The sequence below is a fragment of the Tachypleus tridentatus genome, chromosome 4 (assembly GCF_004210375.1).
Source record: "Tachypleus tridentatus isolate NWPU-2018 chromosome 4, ASM421037v1, whole genome shotgun sequence".
Taxonomy (NCBI): Eukaryota; Metazoa; Arthropoda; class Merostomata; order Xiphosura; family Limulidae; genus Tachypleus; species Tachypleus tridentatus.
Window position 1 is genome coordinate 26,447,152 of NC_134828.1, and position 23,771 is coordinate 26,470,922.

At 31.4% G+C, this 23,771-nt stretch overlaps 1 protein-coding gene across 1 annotated transcript in view; it reads right to left on the minus strand.

Moving 5' to 3' along the window:
- Nucleotides 1-3,520: 3,520 nt before the first annotated feature.
- The window catches only part of LOC143248727 (dedicator of cytokinesis protein 7-like), a 60,700-nt gene continuing 40,449 nt past the window's right edge, over nt 3,521-23,771 (minus strand). Inside the window, 14 exon segments of the mRNA XM_076497391.1 lie at nt 3,521-4,059; nt 8,040-8,189; nt 8,811-8,920; nt 9,449-9,592; nt 13,806-13,951; nt 16,356-16,446; nt 17,160-17,249; nt 17,521-17,655; nt 17,865-17,996; nt 18,288-18,431; nt 20,937-21,053; nt 22,066-22,242; nt 22,501-22,659; nt 23,539-23,691. Of these exon segments, the coding sequence (XP_076353506.1) occupies nt 4,011-4,059; nt 8,040-8,189; nt 8,811-8,920; nt 9,449-9,592; nt 13,806-13,951; nt 16,356-16,446; nt 17,160-17,249; nt 17,521-17,655; nt 17,865-17,996; nt 18,288-18,431; nt 20,937-21,053; nt 22,066-22,242; nt 22,501-22,659; nt 23,539-23,691 (1,797 nt within the window). The 3' untranslated portion in view covers nt 3,521-4,010.

A 23,771-nucleotide genomic window follows, 5' to 3' on the forward strand; every position in this document is an offset into this window, starting at 1 on the left:
TATTAAATACTAACTACACTTTCTAATTTTAAGTCACAAAATATTAGAAAGTAAACAACCCTACAGCTTTTAACAATGTGACTATTACATTTCAACTTTATATAAGTGGAAGGAATGTTTATAACTGTAGTAAAATGGAATATTCTTCAGCAAGCACATTCCTCATATGGCAAACATTCATGAAAGCAATATTTACTGATGTGTTTACACATGCACATAACTCACATTTGCTGACCTCACATTGAGGTAAACTCATATTTTCAATATTTCATAAAACAACTACACATGTTAATAAAATTATTCACTGACACAGAGGACATTGTATTATTTTTGCATGTGCTTATCAAATTCATCTATCTCAAAAGTACTGACTATACATTTATCAATCAATCTTAATATCACACTTATTATTAAGTTCATGCATGTTTTATCTGTTCACAAGATCACCAAATAACTAAGTTGTAAATTCTAATCATAGAGTTAGGACACTTCATACACAGAATCAGACCTCTTGCTAAAACATTCAAAATATTTATAATTACATTAGAAACTTAACACCATCATGACATACAATCATATTTGTAAAGGCTACAGTAACTGACACAGGTACAGGTCTTACCGTACACAGACGTGTTCATAAATGACAGTGGTATAGTGTCCCATCACTCAAGTATCAAGTTTTTCATTTTCTTCTTATGTAATGATACTTTACATTAACTGCCACTAAGCAAGACTTGTACAATAAACACTTGTTACTTAGATTTAAACACAGTGACAAAGACTAACATCTCACTCCTACTCAACCACCCTAAATCTCCATAATAACCACACCTCACAAACATACCAAGATCTGGAAGCCCATAGCTTCAAAACAATACCAAAACTATCAGTCCAGTTCTGTCAGGTTGTGCCTACTCATATTTACACCCAGTCTTGTATCTTTCTTCTTAGCATCTTGTTTAACAGTAACATTTCCTGATATATTCTCAAGTATCAGATGCATTTAATTACAGATTAATATGAAAACAGAATGTATCCATTAAGATATAGATTATTAAATAAACATGACACATTTGTTACTAATGTACATTAAGTAAGTAGAATGTATTCATTAAAATGCAGATTAAGTAAACGTTACATATTTGTTAAAAACACAGCTTATTAAGTAAACATTAAAACGTAGATTATAAAGTAAACATTAAAACGTAGATTATAAAGTAAACATTAAAACGTAGATTATAAAGTAAACATTAAAACGTAGATTATAAAGTAAACAGGACGTATTCATTATAAAGTAAACAGGACGTATTCATTATAAAGTAAACAGGACGTATTCATTATAAAGTAAACAGGACGATTCATTATAAAGTAAACAGGACGATTCATTATAAAGTAAACAGGACGTATTCATTATAAAGTAAACAGGGTGTATTCATTATAAAGTAAACAGGACATATTCATTATAAAGTAAACAGGACATATTCATTATAAAGTAAACAGGACATATTCATTATAAAGTAAACAGGACATATTCATTATAAAGTAAACAGGGTGTATTCATTATAAAGTAAACAGGACGTATTCATTATAAAGTAAACAGGACATATTTATTATAAAGTAAACAGGACATATTTATTATAAAGTAAACAGGACATATTTATTATAAAGTAAACAGGGTGTATTCATTATAAAGTAAACAGGACGTATTCATTATAAAGTAAACAGGACATATTTATTATAAAGTAAACAGGACATATTTATTATAAAGTAAACAGGGTGTATTCATTACATTATAGATTATTAAGTAAACACAATCTAGTTAGGTACTCTACACAGGTTAAGCTCTTTCTACAAAGATTCATGGATAATAGTTTGTGCTACGTTCTCTAAAACCCTAATGTGTGGCATATTAAATACAGCCCATGAAACGTTCTATAGTTTACTATTTTGTAATTACACTTTTTTTCCAAACCTTATCTTTAAGTAACTAATATTACGCCTTGCCACTCATATTTTTCTTTATACAGGATTTCCTTAACTGTACTGGTGATATTCTACGTGACTCTCGGAGTTATCGTCTATCAACAGCCCATTCCCTATATTGTACTACTTATCATGAGGTTGTGTGCTCTAGGCATTGCTTAGTGATGTATATTTTCTCTGATAAAGAATTAGAACAAACTACTATCATATATAATTTTACAGCTACTTCTGATGACTAAATGAATAAATATAAGTACACGTGTATCAAAGAAAAACTCACCAAAATTGTGTACATTTGTTCTCTCTTGAAGTTTAAAACTCACCTAAATAACCAAACTGCTTGCTTTTGTTTAGACATCTTTTAAATTTCTCCGAAACAAGTTTGTTAATGAAATAGTACAGCCAGGGTATCACTTCTTTTTGTAAGACTACTGACATGGGATGTGGCTGTTTTATGACTGCACTGTCTTTGAATGATCAAAATAATTTATTTAATGGAAACAGTCTATTCCTAAGTATATATTTATGAAGGGTTCTCGGGCTGTAGTAAAATGCTCCTTTATAATGTTTAGGGATACGAGACAAAGCCTTGTTCAGAACCTTCATACTCTGTTTAGGCAGGAACATACTCTATTACCACTATCTTTGTACTCCAAGACAACAAACGATAAATGAAAAGACTGATCTAACCAAAAGAGTTTCTGAATACAATACATACACTGATGTACTACGTGTCCTAGAATTAACTTCTAAGCAATTGTTTCAAGTTAATGATAATTAATAATTTTGTGATCTGTGTCTGAGAAGTATCACCATATCACATGAAATTACTGGGTTTCATCTGTGAGGTGAAATTTCTCGATGTTTTCCATACCAGGACCACAATGTATCAAATTAACCACCTTTTCCTAGTTTCTCTGTTCCATGGGAAACATGTACTTGGAACTATTTACAGGCCAGCCCTGAACAATTTCTCGAACATATCAATATAAAGGATGACAATAACAAAATAGACTATTACACTTCTTTTCTCACAGTCAAGATGCACGAAAGTTTAAATATCTTTACCTTCTGTTGTTAAAAGAAATCAGTAACAATATGATTATTTTTAAAGGACATTAATTACATTTTATTTTAGTGAATACGCTTCAAACAAGTTCTCACTGCATTTTCATCAACACCAATGAAACGAAAACAATAAATACACAGAACACCAAAACTTTTTAAATACATCATAACATCTATGATTAAAAACCTTCTTCTAAGGTAATATTAAATAACCAAAACCATTCTTCTTGAATTTGTGTGCCACACAAGGTGTGCCACCAAGTCAAACCGTTTTGTAGAACCAAACACCTTTGTCAACATCATGAGACTTGGAAGTCACATCAAACATCATTATAAACACACGCAGAGAAAGAAAAAGAATAGATGAGTAGATGTTAAAATGTTCGGTGTCTCTTGTTCCATCAAAACCTTAACACACAATAAATGTTAAATCAAACTATGTTGTTTTACAGGAAGACATCAATCATATTACATTTTGTCACAATCATAGTTTAAAGGAAGGTTTCATGTTGACTATTTAGGATGAATTCTGTGAGGTCCTTTTCCATACCTCATGAAATAGAGTATGTATTCTTCCAACAGTTAATTTTCATTACGCCATCACAAAACCTGTTATGTATCTGTTGGAGTTTTCTACACCAGTAAGAAACTACAATAATGGGTAAAACTATCACAAGTAATAACATAATTACAAAGTATCATTTACATGTAAAAATAAAGCAACTGGTGGGAACTGTTTCAAGAACTAACAAATAATACTAGTTTTCTTGTGGATGACTACATTAAAAGAAAGTCATATATATGATCCATCCATTCTCATCCTGGTTTCAGTATTTATAGAGAAACTGAAAGAGATGTTCAAGTGCTAATGCAAAAAAATTATACTCTCCACACAACAACAAATAATAATTTGATCTTTAACGTAGGCAGCATTTCACAGATGAGTATTCTATCTTCTCTCACACCATGGGGCTTGTCTTCTGTCGAGGATCTACCTGACTATCTCTACTAATCAAAACAAATGACAGAGTTTAACAACAGCTGAAAGAAATACAACTGCCACTAAACAGCTGAAACTAAAGCACAGAATGTTTTCTAAAATGCACTAAAATTCAGTTTAGTTAACTTTATTAACAAGAAATGAATAATTCACGACTTTTTTTTGCAAGTGGCTAACACCAAATCAAGTCATGAATATAAATGTGTTTTAAAACTACGAAACTGTTGACATATATAAAACATACATCAGAACATGAGTATTAAAACTATAATGTCACACAACATAAATCAAATATGTATGTTAAAACTATAAGTTATGACACAACACAAATCAGAACAGGTGTATTAAAACTACAAAAATAATGACAAACACAATACAAATTAGAATATGTATATTGAAACTATGAAAGTGGTGACATGCATGTAATATAAAATGTGTATTGAAACTGATGACAGAACAAGTGTATTAAAACTAGAAATGATGGCACATACAACACAAATCAGAATACGTGTATTAAAACTAGAAATAATGGGACACAGTGCAAATCAGAATATGTGTATTGAAACTAGAAATGATGGCACATGCAACAACAATCAGAATATACGTATCAAAACTAGAAATGATGGCACATGCAACACAAATCAGAATATGCATATCAAAACTAGAAATGATGGGACATGCAATACAAATCAGAATATGCGATCAAAACTAGAAATGATGGGACATGTAACACAAATCAAAATATGAGTATCAAAACTAGAAATGATGGCACATACAACACAAATCAGAATACGTGTATTAAAACTAAAAAAAAGGGGGCACAGTGCAAATCAGAATATGCGTATCAAAACTAGAAATGATGGCACATGCAACACAAATCAGAATATGTGTATCAAAACTAGAAATGATGGGACATGCAATACAAATCAGAATATGCGTATCAAAACTAGAAATGATGGGACATGCAATACAAATCAGAATATGTGTATCAAAACTAGAAATGATGGCACATACAACACAAATCAGAATACGTGTATTAAAACTAGAAATAATGGGACACAGTGCAAATCAGAATATGCGTATCAAAACTAGAAATGATGGCACATGCAACACAAATCAGAATATACGTATCAAAACTAGAAATGATGGCACATGCAACACAAATCAGAATATGTGTATCAAAACTAGAAATGATGGGACATGCAATACATATCAGAATATGCGTATCAAAACTAGAAATGATGGGACATGCAATACAAATCAGAATATGCGTATCAAAACTAGAAATGATGGCACATGCAACACAAATCAGAATATGTGTATTAAAACTAGAAATAATGGGACACAGTGCAAATCAGAATATGCGTATCAAAACTAGAAATGATGGCACATACAACACAAACCAGAATACGTGTATTAAAACTAGAAATAATGGGACACAGTGCAAATCAGAATATGCATATCAAAACTAGAAATGATGGCACATGCAACACAAATCAGAATATACGTATCAAAACTAGAAATGATGGCACATGCAACACAAATCAGAATATGTGTATTGAAACTAGAAATGATGGGACATGCAATACAAATCAGAATATGCGTATCAAAACTAGAAATGATGGGACATGCAATACAAATCAGAATATGCGTATCAAAACTAGAAATGATGGCACATGCAACACAAATCAGAATATGTGTATTAAAACTAGAAATAATGGGACACAGTGCAAATCAGAATATAAATATCAAAACTAGAAATGATGGCACATGCAACACAAATCAGAATATGCGATATCAAAACTAGAAATGATGGGACATGCAATACAAATCAGAATATGCATCAAAACTAGAAATGATGGCACATGCAACACAAATCAGAATATGTGTATCAAAAGTAGAAATGATGGGACATGCAATAAAAATCAGAATATGAAATATATATGCAAAAACGGCTCTTTTGGGTTGAGAAAATATTTTATGTAGAAGAGCGAACAACGTTTCGACCGTCTTCGGTCATCGTCAGGTTCACAGAAAGAAAGAGGTAACTGACGGAAGCTGACCACATGTTTGGAAGGGGTTGTGTAACTGAGTGTCGAATGTAGAGGTGCGGTGTTAGACATTTGAATATATAATTTTATTTTACTATATTTAATATAGGTATAAAGGCGTTCCTTTATATTTGTTTATTTTGGGTTTAAGTTGTTGTATAAGTAAGGCTTCTTTAATTTTGCATTTGTTTATGTTTGTTTCTTTATTTAGTGTTTGAGTGTTTTCTATGGTTATGTTGTGTTTATTTGACTTGCAGTGTTCAAAAACGTGTGAAGGTGACATTTTATGTTCTTTGAATCTGGTTTCCATTTTTCTACTTGTTTCTCCAATATAGAAGACGTGGCAGTTATCACATTGTAATTTATAAATAATGTTGGTGTGGTGTTTGTCAGTGTAGTTTTACATAGTATAGACCTCAGTTTTGTGCCTGGTTTTGAATAAATTTGTTATTAACTGGAATGTCATATTTTGCTACTAGTTTTGCTAAATATTGGTTATTTGTCTGCTGATGTTGGGAATATATTGTTGAATCGTGTTTCAACTTGTGTCTAGCCTATATTTTTATGACACAAGTTGAAACACAAGCAATTAACACAGCATTACATCCACCCCTATACTGGTACAGATATGTAGATGACACGGTTGCAGGATTCAAATCTACAGAACACATACTTAATTTTTCAATCACATTAACTCTATACATCCCAACATTAACTTCACATGTGAACAGGAAGAAAGCAATCAAATATCATTTCTTAACCTCAAAATTACAAGAACCGATACACAATTCAAAACAGAAATCCAATCAAAAAATCACCCATACTGGACTATACATTCCTTGGAACTCAGCACATGAAACAAATATATCTCACGAATCAAAAAATCACGAAACCATATACTGCTGCATACCATATATTCCGACATCAGCAGACAAATAACCAACATTTGGCAAAACTAATAACAAAATATGACATTCCAGTTAATACCAAATTTATTCAAAAACCAGGCACAAAACTGAGGTCAATACTATGTAAAACTACACTGACAAACACCACACCAACATTATTTATAAAATACAATGTGATAACTGCCACGACTTCTATATTGGAGAAACAAGTAGAAAAATGGAAACCAGATTCAAAGAACATAAAAAGTCACCTTCACACATTTTTAAACACTGCAAGTCAAATAAACACAACGTAACCATAGAAAACACTCAAATACTAAATAGAGAAACGAACATACACAAATGCAAAATTAAAGAAGCCTTACTTATACAACAAGTTAAACCCAAAATAAACCAATATAAAGGAATGCCTTTATACCTATATTAAATATAATAAAATAAAATTATGTATTCAAATATCTAACACCGCCCTCTACATTATGTAAAACTCAGTTACATAACCCCTTCCAAACATGTGGTCAGCTTCTGGTCAGTTACCTCTTTCTTTCTTTGTGAACCTGACGATGACCAAAAAGGTCAAACGTTGTTCGCTCTTCACGTAAAATATTTTCCCAACCCAAACGAGCGCTTTTGCATATATATTTCTCTTCAAGTGGGTTTTCGACATCACTGAAATCAGAATATGTGTATCAAAACTAGAAATGATGGCACACACTTTACAAATCAGAATATGTGTATTACAATTATGAAAAAAGGGATCTATATACTATAAATCAGGACTTAAGATTATGTGTACTGAAATTATAAAGCCAATAACAAACAATATATAAGAAAAAACTGCTATTTTAATGGTTAACAAGAAGATTTGAAACCTATGTAACTGTAAGAGTAATAAACAGGAAATCTCACAATTACGTAAATCACAGGAAACAACAGTAATGTAGCTCTTCCACATGTTCAGATTTTAAATATATTTAACTTTCACTACACATTACACTCATGTTATAATGAACAATTTCACACCTTTACCTTCCAGCTCTAAGTACAGCCGTTCCATTGTTTCTTAACATTGGTGCTAGATGGTCAGTGAAACGTTGATAGTTACGCTCGAGTTCTTTTTGGTAGTCTCGCTGGTCAGGGCCAATAAGATTTCTATTTTTTCTTAAGGCATCGCTACATCTGAACCAAAGAAAGGTTAACATAATCTAACTCTAATCTACTTTAGATTCTCAATAAACTTAAACTGTTTTAACAAATATCATTGATGCTGTTAGGTAAATAAAGCACAAAAGTAAAAGGAAGTTTCATTCACTTTAACAAAGAAATTAAAAACACAAGAGAAACCTGATATTCTACTGTTGAGATATGCCAATAGTGAAATTTCTTGAAAACATATAGAGAAAAAACAATCTGCAAAGTGATTAGTTAATCTTATTATTTGACATAGGTAAACAAATAATGTGCATGTATTCTTCAATTTAAAATTGTCTCATTGGATGTCTGATTGGGTAATTAGAATAACTTCCAAAGTTGTTTCAACCATCTTTAACACTCAGACTGGACAATGTGAACAGTTGCTAAGTCAAATCATCAGACACAAAATTATCTGCAACCAAAGTGAACTTTAAGCTTTATAGGTGATGTGGTTGAGATAGAATAACAGAATTTATCAGAACCAATAACACGAAATGAGCTCAGTACAACTGCTGAAAAATATTATTCTTGGATTACAGTATTTTGTTTGTGTCTGGAAGATCAAATGAAGATAAAGCAACATTACACCTAGAACGCACCACTTACTTTTTTGAAAAGTCCTTGAAACATAACCTAAGCTTGTTTTGTAATGGTGTCGGTGTTTTGGCACCATCGACAAGATCGGACAAAAATACAACAGCAACTTCCATTGGACCCTAAACAACAAAAATAAACCAGTAATGAATACATCAACACAGATATTACATACGTTTATTTATCTGTTGTGTAGCAACAGTATACTAAACAACAATCTCTCTTTCTCTCTCTAGGTGCCAGTTTGAACAATGGAAGTCATGGTTCTCCACAGGTTCATGTCTTCTGTATATTTCAAATATCACTTACACTGACACTCATCAGTTTGCTTATGGCACTGATGTAGTTTAACCTTAGCCTTTATCATTTATGTATTATCATACATATAATTTCTCAAGTTCTATGATTATCATATAACTGTCTCAAGTCCTTTGCTAATTATACATACACGTGTTTCAAGTTTCAATCATTAAACACAAGTGTCAAGCCTTTTGAGCATAATGGTCTTTTAGGTACAGATTACTCACACAATTCATATGAACATAGAACATTATGTCTTTGCTCTTGCAAAATATTTATCACCAGACAATAACAAACTTCTGTCTGTTAATTATAAACATAAATAACTTCTTTTTGTTGTTGTTTTTTACCTGGTTTACCGTAGTTCCAATACATCCTTGTAAAACCATCTGTAAGATCTTTGGGTCAGCTGGTTCTTGCCAAGTTGCAATGGCCAATTCTTTGGTCTTCTTCCTAATGTCATCTATTGCTACTTCTATGGGTGTAAGGACAACCTTTAAAGAAATAATTAACGAACATTACACATATAAACTAAAACAATCACATCTAAACAGTGTTTTATGTGACATGTGGGCTAAAAGGTGTGGTCAGACAAAAGAATCATGATAATTTTAAGATGCTGGATAGATGGAGGGAAATCAGTCATCAAACAAACACATCTTTCTGCAACCTATATAGACAATCTATACTGACATTTAATCATACCAGCCAATGTTTTACAACATGTTGTGACCACAACTTAAGTATACTTGTACACGTTTTATAATGCTCTGTAACTACAAAATAAACACACTGGTTTATATTTTATAATGCTTTGTAACTACAACCTAAATACACTGGTTAATATTTTATAATGCTTTGTAACTACAACCTAAATACACTGGTTAATATTTTATAATGCTTTGTAACTACAACCTAAATACACTAGTTTATATTTTATAATGCTTTGTAACTACAACCTAATAACACTGGTTTATGTTATATAATGCTCTGTAACTACAAAATAAATACACTGGTTTATATTTTATAATGCTTTGTAACTACAACCTAAATACACTGGTTTATATTTTATAATGCTCTGTAACTACAACCTAAATACACTGGTTTATATTTTATAATGCTTTGTAACTACAACTAATTGCACTGGTTTATGTTATATAATGCTCTGTAACTACAAAATAAATACACTGGTTTATATTTTATAATGCTTTGTAACTACAACCTAAATACACTGGTTTATGTTTTATAATGCTTTGTAACTACAACCTAAATACACTGGTTTATATTTTATAATGCTCTGGAACTACAACCTAAATACACTGGTTTATATTTTATAATGCTCTGTAACTACAACCTAAATACACTGGTTTATATTTTATAATGCTTTGTAACTACAACTAAATGCACTGGTTTATGTTTTATAATGCTTTGTAACTACAAATAAATACACTGGTTTATGTTTTATAATGCTTTGTAACTACAACTAAATACACTAGTTTATATTTTATAATGCTTTGTAACTACAACCTAAATACACTAGTTTATATTTTATAATGCTTTGTAACTACAACCTAAATACACTAGTTTATATTTTATAATGCTTTATGACTACAACCTAAATACACTGGTTTATGTTTTATAATGCTTTGTAACGACATCCTAATAACACTGGTTTATGTTTTATAATGCTTTGTAACGACATCCTAATAACACTGGTTTATGTTTTATAATGCTCTGTAACTACAAAATAAATACACTGGTTTACATTTTATAATGCTCTGTAACTACAACCTAAATACACTGGTTTACATTTTATAATGCTTTGTAACTACAACCTAAATACACTGGTTTATATTTTATAGTGCTTTGTAACTACAACCTAAATACACTGGTTTATATTTTATAGTGCTTTGTAACTACAACCTAAATACACTGGTTTATGTTTTATAATGCTTTGTAACTACAACTAAATACACTGGTTTATATTTTATAATGCTTTGTAACTACATCATAATAACACTGGTTTATGTTTTATAATGCTTTGTAACTACATCCTAATAACACTGGTTTATGTTTTATAATGCTTTGTAACTACATCCTAATAACACTGGTTTATATTTTATAATGTTGTGTAACTACAACCTAAATACACTGGTTTATGTTTTAGAATGCTTTGTAACTACAACCTAAATACACAGGTTTATATTTTAGAATGCTTTGTAACTACAACCTAAATACACCGGTTTATATTTTATAATGCTTTGTAACTACAACTAAATGCACTGGTTTATATTTTATAATGCTCTGCAACTACAACCTAAATACAGCGGTTTATGTTTTATAATGATTTGTAACTACAACCTAAATACACTGGTTTATGTTATATAATGCTTTGTATTTTGTAACATTTCTGGATATTAGATATTTAATTGCAATTTTAACAATACTGAGAGATTATAGGAATATAACTAAACAATTAAAACTGAAGAAAAGACTTTTCAAATCTTCTGTAAATGTCATTTACAAAAATGCATATTTTAACTGAGGAAAAAGTTAGGACACCCTCACATTTATTCCCACTTAAAATGGCTCAACTCACACACAGGTGTATCACACCAGGTGCACATGATTAGAAGATCGTTACTCAGCATTTTGAATGAGGCTTGCCCTATTATAACCTCAGACATTTAGTTTGGTGTGCTCCTGACTGTTGAAGTGAGAGTGAGCACCATAGCGAGAGCAAAAGAGCTGTCTGAGGCCTTCAGAAAGAAAAAAAAAAAACTATAGCAGCTTATGAGTCTGGTAAGGGATTTAAAAGATCCCAAAAAGATTTGAAATCAGCCATTCCACTGTCCGGAAAATAGTCAACAAGTGGAGGGCTTTCAAAATAATTGCCAACATGCCCAGGTCTGGTCGTCCAAGCAGGTTCACCCCGAAAGCAGACCGCAAGATGCTAAAAGAGGTCTCCAAACACCCTAACATGTCATTACAGGACCTACAGCAAACTCTGGCAACTGTTGCTGTGAAAGTGCATGCCTCTACAATCAGAAAGAGACTACACAAGTTTAACTTGCATGGGAAGTGTGCAAGGAGGAAACCTTTGCTCTCTAAGAGAAACATCAAGGCCAGACTGAAGTTTGCCAGAGAGAATGTAGACAAAGACCAGGACTTCTGGAATAATGTTCTTTGGACGGATGAGTCCAAAATTGAATTATTTGGACACCAGGATAGAGGATGTGTTTGGCGTAAACCAAATACAGCATTCCAGGAAAAGAACCTCATACCAACTGTGAAGCATGGAGATGGAAGTGTCATGGTTTGGGGCTCCTTTGCTGCAGCAGGACCTGGACAGCTCACAATCACAGAACCCACAATGAATTCTACTGTGTATCAGAGGGTGCTTGAGGATCATGCGAGACCATCTGTACGAAAATTAAAGCTGAAGCGGAACTGGACCCTGCAATACGACAATGACCCAAAACATACCAGTAAATCCAACAAGGACTGGCTGAAAACTAAGAAATGGAGAGTCCTGGAATGACCAAGTCAAAGCCCAGATCTTAATCCCATTGAGATGCTGTGGGGTGACTTGAAACTGGTTGTACATGCAAGAAACCCCTCAAACATATCACAGCTGACAGAATTATGCATTGAGGAGTGGGGGCAAACTTTCTTCAGACCAATGTCAGAGACTGGTAGATGACTACAAGAAGCATCTCACTGCAGTTATTTCAGCCAAAGGGGGTAACACTAGCTATTAGGGGGTAGGGTGTCCTAACTTTTTCCTCAGTTACAATATGCATTTTTGTAGAATTACATTTACAAAAGATTTGGAAAAGTCTTTTCTTCAGTTTTAATTGTTTAGTTATATTCCTATAATCTCTCAGTATTGTTAAAATTGAGATTAAATATCTATATATCCAAAAATGTTACAAAAATACACAGGATTTCAGAGGGTGTCCTAACTTTTTATGTTTTATAATGATTTGTAACTGTAGGTACACTGGTTTATGTTTTATAATGATTTGTAACTACAACCTAAATACACTGGCTTATGTTTTATAATGCTCTGTATACTTGTTTTGTAATGCAATCCAAGTATACTGATTTATGTTTTGTAATACTCTGTGAATGCAATCCAAGTATACTCATTTATGTTTTATAATGTCTACAGTCTAATTATACTAGTTTTTATTTTATAAATTTTTAGACACGTTTAGAGTACTCCTAAATTACAATAAAGGTGATAAAATGTTTTAGTAATTGACATTTTCCAAATAATACTCCAACAAATATTCAGTCAGTAATATATACGATTTGAAACTTTCTAAAATTAAAACCAAAATTGACTTTTTCTACTTTGAAAGACACAGTTTTCACACACCCAGCTTGAAAGAAACTGAAGATGGCACACCCTACTTTGAAAGAGAGTAAATTTAACTCTTACTACCTTGAGAGAGACTGAAGTTGACTTATTATTTTAAAGAAACTAAAATTGACTCATCACACCTTAAAAGAGAGTGAAGTTGATTCTTACTAGCTTGAGAAACACCAAAGTTGATTCTTGATAGCTTGAAAGAGACTGAAATTGCTGTTTATTGGTTTGAAAGAGATAAAGTTGGCTCTTTATTCTTTAAAAGGTGAAGTTGACTCATGTTAACTTGAAATAGATGTAAACTGATTATTATTCTGAAAGAACCTTCTCACCTGTTTTCTCTTAGTAACCTGAACCCTTGTCTTTACATAAGGAAAGCTGTTTTCTGTAGTTAGAATGGTTCTTCTCTTAAACTGTTCATGCAAATCTCCATGAGCCCTACCATCCGGAGTGAAGGGCGTGGCATACACAAAACAGTCTGTGAAACAGTCAATCTGTTAATTAATGCTATGTCAAGATCATTATTAAGATACCCAAGTTATTCTTGTCTGACTAAATACTATTCAACATTTTTCTGTTAAATTTGTTCGTAACTGTACATTAAATGGTTCAAAAAATAATCCTAAACTTTAAATAAATAAATAAATACAAAGTAGTAGAAATGACATTAAATCTCTCAACAGGGATTTGGTCAATTTGACCCACCTTGTGACCTTTTTGTACTCATTTCAAAGTCTTTATACAATTTTATACTAATAATTTTTAATAGTGTGTACATTTTCATGAAATTTAGCAGTCTTTCAGTAACCATTATAATTATTTCACATACAAAAATCATATTTGTGAAGTATTTTCAATAAACTAAAAAAAGATTTGTACTTGAACATGCGAGTACAGTAGAACCCTCTAAGTGGCCACCCCTCAGATTCAGTCACCCTTAAAAGCAGTCATTCAATCACAGTCCCTTTTTGTTTACATAATCCCTAATTATGTACAATGGAACCCCTCTAATCAGGCCAATTTGTCTCAGTGACAAAGATGGCTGTTTTAGACAGGTTCCACTGTATTTGTTTTGAATAGTCAATGTGCAAAGTGATTTTCATGTTATGATTAAAAATACTTTTCTTCGTCTTAAAAATCTCTAATTTAATTTGTAGAATCTCTAAAACCACCTAAATAGACTTCAAATGTTTTATATTTTATCTGTTATTTTCTGAATCCTAACTCCACACATGGTTGATCAATTTGACTAACCTCATAACCACCAGAAGAAAATAAATTGAAATGCATCTAAATCACTCTCTTTTCTTTCTAGAATAACTTCAAATGTAGTTTGAAACTACAGTTGTTTATCCTAAGTAACCTTAAACTTGGTATGGTAAACTTCTATTTATAATTAAATTATATTGTTTTATAACTTTTTGAACCATGTCCACCTACCATTTGTGCCATTATAAGCTGTAAATCACTTGAGGAATATGCAGCTCATGCACTATCAAATTACATCATTCACAAGCTATTCCAAACTTCATGCTTGCATGCATGCCTTGTGAAATATTTTTATTATATTAGCATTATTATATATTTTATAACCTTAAAGAACCTAAAACGACCCCTACTGTTACATTTTAGCTCCTTTTGTAATTATTAATAAAGAATAAACATGAAAATTAAAAATAAAGTACTTACTCAATCTTCTGTTTTCTTACTGTAAATTGTCCATCACATTCAACCCTACTTTTTTATACTAATGGCAGTGATGCACTAAATTTTTATTTAATTAAATAATGCACCAAATAAAACAGACTAATAGCAAGTCAAAAGTAGACAATTTCCCCTAACTCTAAAACATTTTTAAGCTTTCTAGCTGAGTGACAAGAACTTACAAATTCATCATAGCTACTTCTTAGCCTTCCCATGTTGGTCCTGAGTAAAATTGGCAATTATCTGTTTAGAACACAATGTTATACAATACATCATTTGATACATGAAAATCTTGTCTTTCTATTGGTAATAGATGATAAAAAGTTAAACATAAGAGAGAACTATTAAAAAATCCTGAAAAAGAGAATGAAAGAGGTAAGTGTGATTCTGTTTGATAGCTCTGTAACCAAACAAAATTGAAGGATATAAAAATTATAGTTTGTCTGAACAATGACAAATTAATTTTCTACATTTTGGAGAGGTTGTAGATAAAATAGAGAAGAAAAATGTGTCACATGTCACAAGGGAAAATTCAGGATTTTTTAACACTCCTACGAAAAGTGGGGCCTAATAGGCCCCAGAGCAACTTGAAAGGTTATTAATATTAGGCTAATAATTTTGTATTTAAATGAAATTGCCATTTAAATCCATTAATGAATGGATTAACGAGATTCCAATTGTCCCTATCTACTATCTAGCGAAACCACAGCCAGGGGAACGGGCTTGGAGAAATCAGGACTAGAAACGTCTTTTCATAGGAGTGTTAAAAATACTGTCTTTTAGAATTAAGAAATTAAAACTTATATACTGTTAAAATGTGGATTATTAGCCAAGATTTTATGCTATAATAATTGATATAACTTAAATGAAAAGTAGTTTAATAATAATTGGAATGTAAGAGATCTAAAACCTTGTGTTGTGTGCCGTAAAGGTGACAGTGTTAATGTATAAAACAAGTACACTATGAAACTTTCTACACAACAATCTAATATACAAATACGCATTTTAAACTTAATTGAGTTTTTAAAAAACCATATTAACATTATAATAATACAACATACAACACTGTAGTGTATTTCACTATGAAAACTGAGTTCACCAATGCCTTTTTGGTAATACTTACTAAGTTGTGACTATTTTGCAAAGCATGGCATTTGAAAAACAGAAAGGAAACTTACTGATATTATAGTTCTTTTCAAAATATGTCACTCTGTTTCTTTCTTCATACATTTCAAAATAAGGTTCCACATAGGTTATCTGAATGTAAGCCTATATCAAAAGGATAAAATCAGACATCGGCACATATTGTGAAGGTTATTAATAATCTAATATTTTAGAAGAAACAACAATCATTCAACTTTTTTTTTGTTAGTACAATGATAATAAATATCAGACAGTTCATCATGTCTTGCTAATTAATTATTTATTTGTAGTTTTCAAGAAGTTATTCTCTTTCCTTAATAAATGGATAACTTTGTTTTGGCATCTTTGTAAGTATGGCAAAGCTGCTAAGGCAATCTGCAGTCATTCTGTCTTTTTTTAACTACTGACCAACAAATGAAAATTTGTCAATAGCACTCCACTACCCACACTAAGGGATTGATTCTCACTCTTATAACACACCTACAGTTTAAAGTCCAAGGTAATAATATTTTGTGGTATTGCAGATTTTTAAACCATGTTCACCATCTATAAAGCTTGAGTTCTTTCAGAGGAGCCGCACATTGGCTCAGCAATAAATCTGAAGGCATTTAACACTACAAATCAGATTTCAATATTGTGGTTGGCATAACACATAGCCTGTTGTGTAGCTTTGTGCTTAGCAACAAACAAATCTACCATAAGGCTAACCCATACTCCCATATTAAACTCATTGTATATGCATCCAAACAAGGTAAACTTTTAAATAAAGATATCTTTAAAGACACATATCCAAAGACCTATACAACTTAAAAGGAAAAACTCAATTTATCATCCATTACTTTTTCTTGGTTCAGCTTTGATGAGTCAACAGTGTTGGAGTCCTTGATGACCTCTGTACATTCAGCTCCAAATCTTTCTGAATAAAAATTCTGAAAAACAAAATGACACTTTTTAACAACATTCACAATATATTTCATTTAGAGACAAATATTATTGTATAACTACTTGATAGTGCAAAAGCTATGCAGAATTGTGCAAAAAAAAAACAAAAAAAAAAAAACTGACAAACTCCAAAATCTGTCACTGGTGGACATGTCAAAAGTAGAAATCTGTTATGATTATATAGTTACAATCTCATCTTATTATAAGAAATTTGGCTATCTCACGTTGCTCAATAATAGTTTCATAAAGTCTTTTTACCTCTAAGCGATGAGATATCTCTGGTAGCTTGGTCAGGGTTGGTTCCTTGTAAATGAATTCTTTTTCATCCAAGTCTCCAAATTTGTAGCCATAGAACCCCACTCTAAAGTAGGTTCCAAAAACACGCTTTCCAGTCTTGAGAAAAGTAAACAAAACTACAAATGTTAAATTTGGTGCTAAAGACGTGCTTCCTAATCCTACAAAAATTACAACAAACTACAAATTTAAACTTTTTTTAATGTATACTTTACAATAAATTTTTTCCCATAGTTATCCAAACAAATTTCTTAAAATAGTTTTGGATGCACAAAAGAAACAACTTATTCAATAATCATGGTTAACACCTGTTGATCTATTTTGGTGAAAGCCTCATGAAGTTTGTTGTGAATATTAGCCAATTTCTTGTAATCACGATGAGCTTCGGCAATGGGGATCAGTATTTTGTAGACTTCATTCATTGCTTCATACGTTCCTGCCTACAAAATGAGGTATTTAAAAGAATCATAATGAAACATGAGTTTAAATATTAACTTTTACTTGACATTTGCAAAAATTAAATTGACAATAATAAACATGCATATCTACTTCTTTATAACTCTCTTCAAAAGGAAAATATAATTGAAACATTTTCAGCAATAGAAAAAATAACTATCCCTTGACTATAGTCTAAGCATCATTACAAAGGGTTTTATTAAATTTATTAATGTGTAATCCCTTTCTAAATCTAAGATATGTTTGAACAAAATGCAGGTTACTAAGATGCTTACCAAAGAGAAAGAACTAGCAGCTTGTTCCAACAAACCAGTAAGACCGTTCTCTGTGAAGTACTTTCCAGTACAAATTCCTTCTTCATCGGGGGATAAAATGTCATCTGATACAGCACTTTCCTCAAGAATGTTGTATGATAGGGACTGTGACAAACAAACAGATGTTACATACACAGTTTAAACTCTCACTTTAACCCTATGTGCTTGGAATTGGTCCAATAGAACAGTGCCATATTAGGAAATTATAATTTATCATAATTTTGAATTAATTCTACACATTTTTGTAAAATTTCACAAAATTTTGCTAACTGTACAATTCAATTGTACACACATATACTAAATTTTTACTAAAGATTTGTTTGTGAATTTACTAAGTCAGTCTGACTCAGACTGAGTGAAAAGTCATTTTCATTTTATGAATTGAAATACTTTTCTTCCTCTAACCAGTTTTTGTGTTTCATTTCCATAACCTCTAGAGCCTCCTAAATGAATGTCAATTTTTTTGGGTAGAACTGTATATTTTATTTGTCATTTTGTCTACTCTAACACTAACTGTAGTAAAATCCCAAATTGTGTGCAATGTACAGTAAAATAAAAGATTGAAAAATATAAAATAAATGGAACAACAGCTTTTTTTTTTTGATACATAATATCACTTGTTTCATGTGGGCCTTACCTTTAAAGTTAACTGTTAACCTTTTCATGTCTATTATATCTGTAAACCTGAGGTTTTATTGTTCTATTTAGAATGTATCAGCTCTAATCCTCCCACCAAAACCTGTAAACACAGTAGGAAATAATTAGCCATAGATCACAAACATTACAGGTGAAGTATACGCCCATGTGGAGTTTGCAAGTGCAAACCATATTTGAGCTTGGCCTGATTATTTTCACAAAGTTGGTTCTTCAGATAAAAATTCCCAGAGCTTTCAAATATCAGTTTTAGAACAGAAAACACATCAGGAAATAGAACAAAATATCCTAAAAGAACTATATTTTAACTAGCCTTCAATTAAGCTACAAATATGTTTTAAAAAGTATTTTCCTGCTGGGAGAAGAAAAGCACACAAATGAAAGAAGCCAAGTGTTTAATTACCAGCATCAAAAGATCATGTCCCCACTGAACCTTGTGAAGAACTATTTAGTTAGGCCACCTGCCTAATATGAACATCAACATGAATTAGCCTCTCAATGAACTTTTTTGAAGAACAATTTGGTCAAGACCAAATGCCTAATTATGAGCATCAACACAAGCTAGCCTATCAACAAACCTTGTGAAGAACTATTTGGTCAAGACCAAATGCCTAATTATGAGCATCAACACAAGCTAGCCTATCAACAAACCTTGTGAAGAACTATTTGGTCAAGACCAAATGCCTAATTATGAGCATCAACACAAGCTAGCCTATCAACAAACCTTGTGAAGAACTATTTGGTCAAGACCAAATGCCTAATTATGAGCATCAACACAAGCTAGCCTATCAACAAACCTTGTGAAGAACTATTTGGTCAAGACCAAATGCCTAATTATGAGCATCACACAAGCTAGCCTATCAACAAACCTTGTGAAGAACTATTTGGTCAAGACCAAATGCCTAATTATGAGCATCAACACAAGCTAGCCTATCAACAAACCTTGTGAAGAACTATTTGGTCAAGACCAAATGCCTAATTATGAGCATCAACACAAGCTAGCATATCAATGAACCTTGTGAAGAACTATTTGGTCAAGACCAAATGCCTAATTATGAGCATCAACACAAGCTAGCCTATCAACAAACCTTGTGAAAAACAAATTTGGTCATAAATAATCTAACAGTAAATGTCAAAGAAAAATACTGACATTTTGTAAAAGACAGAATGAGATAAGAGGGGCATGGCACATGGATTTGACCTATTTTTTTCTTATATATCAGTGAAGAAGATTAGAAGCTAGAAATTTAAATTCTGACTTACCAATATCTGTAGTATAAGTGTGTGGTTGATGGAACACTTTGAAGATCAAAGAAAATTAAAAAAAAAATCTAATAATGGGCAATTTGAAGCACAGACATCAGGTGATATAGAGAATAGAAGACTGTGAATTTATTCAAATATTAAACCTTTGAATTATAAACTACATTTTGGTGCTAAGTTTACTTGCATACATTAACGACAAGTTACTTAAATTTTTTATTGCAACTTTATATATAAAAAAGACTGACATTCAAACTTTGACCCTTCCTTACACATAGGGTTAAGTAGACATACATATGATTCTTTCAGAAACTTACATAAAAACAAACAAAAATAACAGTTGTCTGAAAAATATAATAAGATGAATGAGGAATTTACTGAGACAGATTTTTCCTACTAATTTCCTTCACCATCAAAAGATCCTTGTCTAAAAACACTTTAATACAGGTCCACAGGTAATACCACTGGATATAAACACATGTATAAACACTTGCAGTAGACTTTCTTTCACCAAAAACAAAATACTGACTAAATATCATCACGACGTATTAGTATATACATATATGTACTTATCTTGTGAGTCCATGTTCTTTTTCACAAAAATTAACAATTACAACAGTAACTTATTCCTATATCATTAACATACCAAAAGTTGAAATTCACACAAATGAACAAACACCCGTCAATACTAACCTCAAAACTTACACACCCTATTGGAAGATATGGTTTGTCTTCTAGCATGTGCAGATATTCAGCCACTAGAGCTGCTGAGTGGACCAGACAGTGTGCAGCTTCTACATGGTTAAATCTCTGAAAGGTATACAGTCTTTTTTGGAGTAAGCTGATAAAGTGTGAAATACAAAGTCAATATATTTTAGACTTTCAGTTTTTCTTATTTGATACTAAACTCTTAGCTGATTCTCAGTCAATAACCCAAAACAAAATCACAGGCCTAACTTAAAATAAAACAGTGATGTCTTTAGTTAAAACATAATCAATAGGAAAGAGTACTAATACTCAAGAGATCTCAAATTTCATCTCACTCATCTCATCCTGACATCACATGGATTTCAAACCTTGTTTAACAATTAAAATATTCAACAGATGTTAAAAGTAACTATTGTCTATTTAGAACATTTTAATCTCAACTGATTAAACTATCACTGTCCTTACTACCTTCAGCAAACAAATAAACCATAACTTCCTGATTAAACAGTCATTGTCCTCATGGTTTATAGATGACAAATAAAACAACAACTTTTTGATTAAACTGTCAATGTCCTTACAGTTTTCAGATGACAAATAAAATCTGATTTTTCTGATTAAGCTTTTACTGTCCTTACTACCTCCAGATGACAAATAAAACTTCCTGATTAAACAAACAAAATCATGACTTAAAGTTGTTGGCATGGATTCTTTGGCTAAATTAGTTGTATCAGTTTTTACAAACCCAAACTTTATGTGTTTGATACCACTCGTATTTGAAACCAATTTCAATAAAATTCTAGTGAGTTTACACTTAATATCTTTCATAGCAAAATGTTTAGAAAATTCATTAAAAATTATAATCTCTGTTATTTTCATCCACAAAAATCCCACTAAAAAATATGATATGTCTACTTACAGCAGCGACTCATTTATAATATTTACTAGTTTTATTACAGTGCACAAACAATCACAAATATTTATGGTAACTGCAACATACGGACATTTGTTTAATAATCTCTAAATCAATATTAACTCTCATAAACAACATATTTAAGTTTTATACACTTATTTATGTTGCTGAGAAACAATTGCAGTTTTAATAAATATTTCAAACCTCAGTATGTTTCTGAGCCATGTTTGCTAGCCAAGTAAGTCGCAGGTCAGGAGAGTTCTGGTAACCCTTAGCAATCCGATACATCAGGTCCATCAACATTTCTGGATCTTCCTGGAACTCTTTCATTTTTACTGTGTCTGATAGTATCATATGCAGATTAAATACCAAATCCCGCACCTACCACAACAGAAAATTTTATTATACATTGAATAAATACGTATTTGTTCAACTAAACTACAGTATAGTGGTTATAAGAAAAACACTACAACACATTAACCTAATACCAAAAAGATTAATTTTGGCATAATCCATTAATAACCTAATGAAAATCAAGTCATGTACAATTTTCCATATATCTATAAATAAGAAGTGTTATATTATTAACTATGATGTATAGGGAAAATTCTTTACTATAAAACATTAAAACTTACTTACCTGTTCTGGAAAAGTAGTTTCTTGAAGTTCTGAGTCACTTTCTGCATACACTAGGATAGTTTTTAATGACCGACGCAAGTATGCCTCATTGAAGTTCTGATTGGTTCCAACCAATGAACTCAATGACATTGTCACCTGCATTTTCACTCTAGCAAAGTTCTGTAAAACATGTAAATACTTAATAAACATGAAACAAAACACGATAACAAACCACACAATTTTACAGATTCTAATGGAGATTCCTCGACACCAACAGGTAACAAGTTCGTTATTTTCAACTAACAGCTATTTCTCTGTACAATCTATTAAAAAACAAACTTTAATATTAAAACAAAGCATGGTTTTATACTGTGTACTCTTCTTTCTATATTCAGATGATCTAAAAGTAAAGTTTAACACCAGGATCAGCTTATTTGTACAGTCTACTTGTAGTAAATAAATAAATAGAGTTACAACAAAGCCAAGTTTTCTCTAAATGCACCTCTTGCAGGTAAAGTATTGTTATCTCAATCATAAAAATTCACTATAGTGTAACTGGTGATAGGATCTAAAATATACATAGATTGCAACTACAATTTGATAATATAAATATATATAAAACCTGAAACTCTAATAAGTTTATAAACTTTTCCCCAAAGTACACAACTTTTCAGTCCATGCCATTAACAAGTTATATTAAAAATCACTCCCAGAGATTAAAGTATGTTTAACATTACACATTAGTACCAAAACAAACAACAACAACAAGAAAACTTTAAACAAATCTGATGTGTCAGACTGGATGTTTCCTCAAAAAACATTATTCACCACAAAGGATGAAGTAAGGTTTATTTTCACAAAACAAAATTCACCATTACTCTAGTACAATGTTCTTTATGCTTAAAGACAGTTATTTTCTTACTGAATGCTAATTTAAATGGTACAAGAGATACATCAACTTGTAATGTAACAGAATCCAGGATGTTACTATTATATCTTTTATTAAATAATGTAAATCGAAACTAAGAAATAAACTAATTAGTGAAGGTCTGTACATACATTTCCAATTTCAAAGTTTTGCCTCATCAGAAGGTAGAGTGAAGCCGATGCTTGAGAACGGACGGTGCTGATACAAGAGCTGCAGTGTTTCAGAAGTCTCAAGCACAAGTCTGCACACTGCTCTGTTTCTTCTTCAAACAGGAGTTCAGGAAACTATTGAAAGTTACGTTAGAATACAGCATATTAACTCTCAGTTTCTTTTCATACCATAAAACAGTTTATAGAGGGCTCCA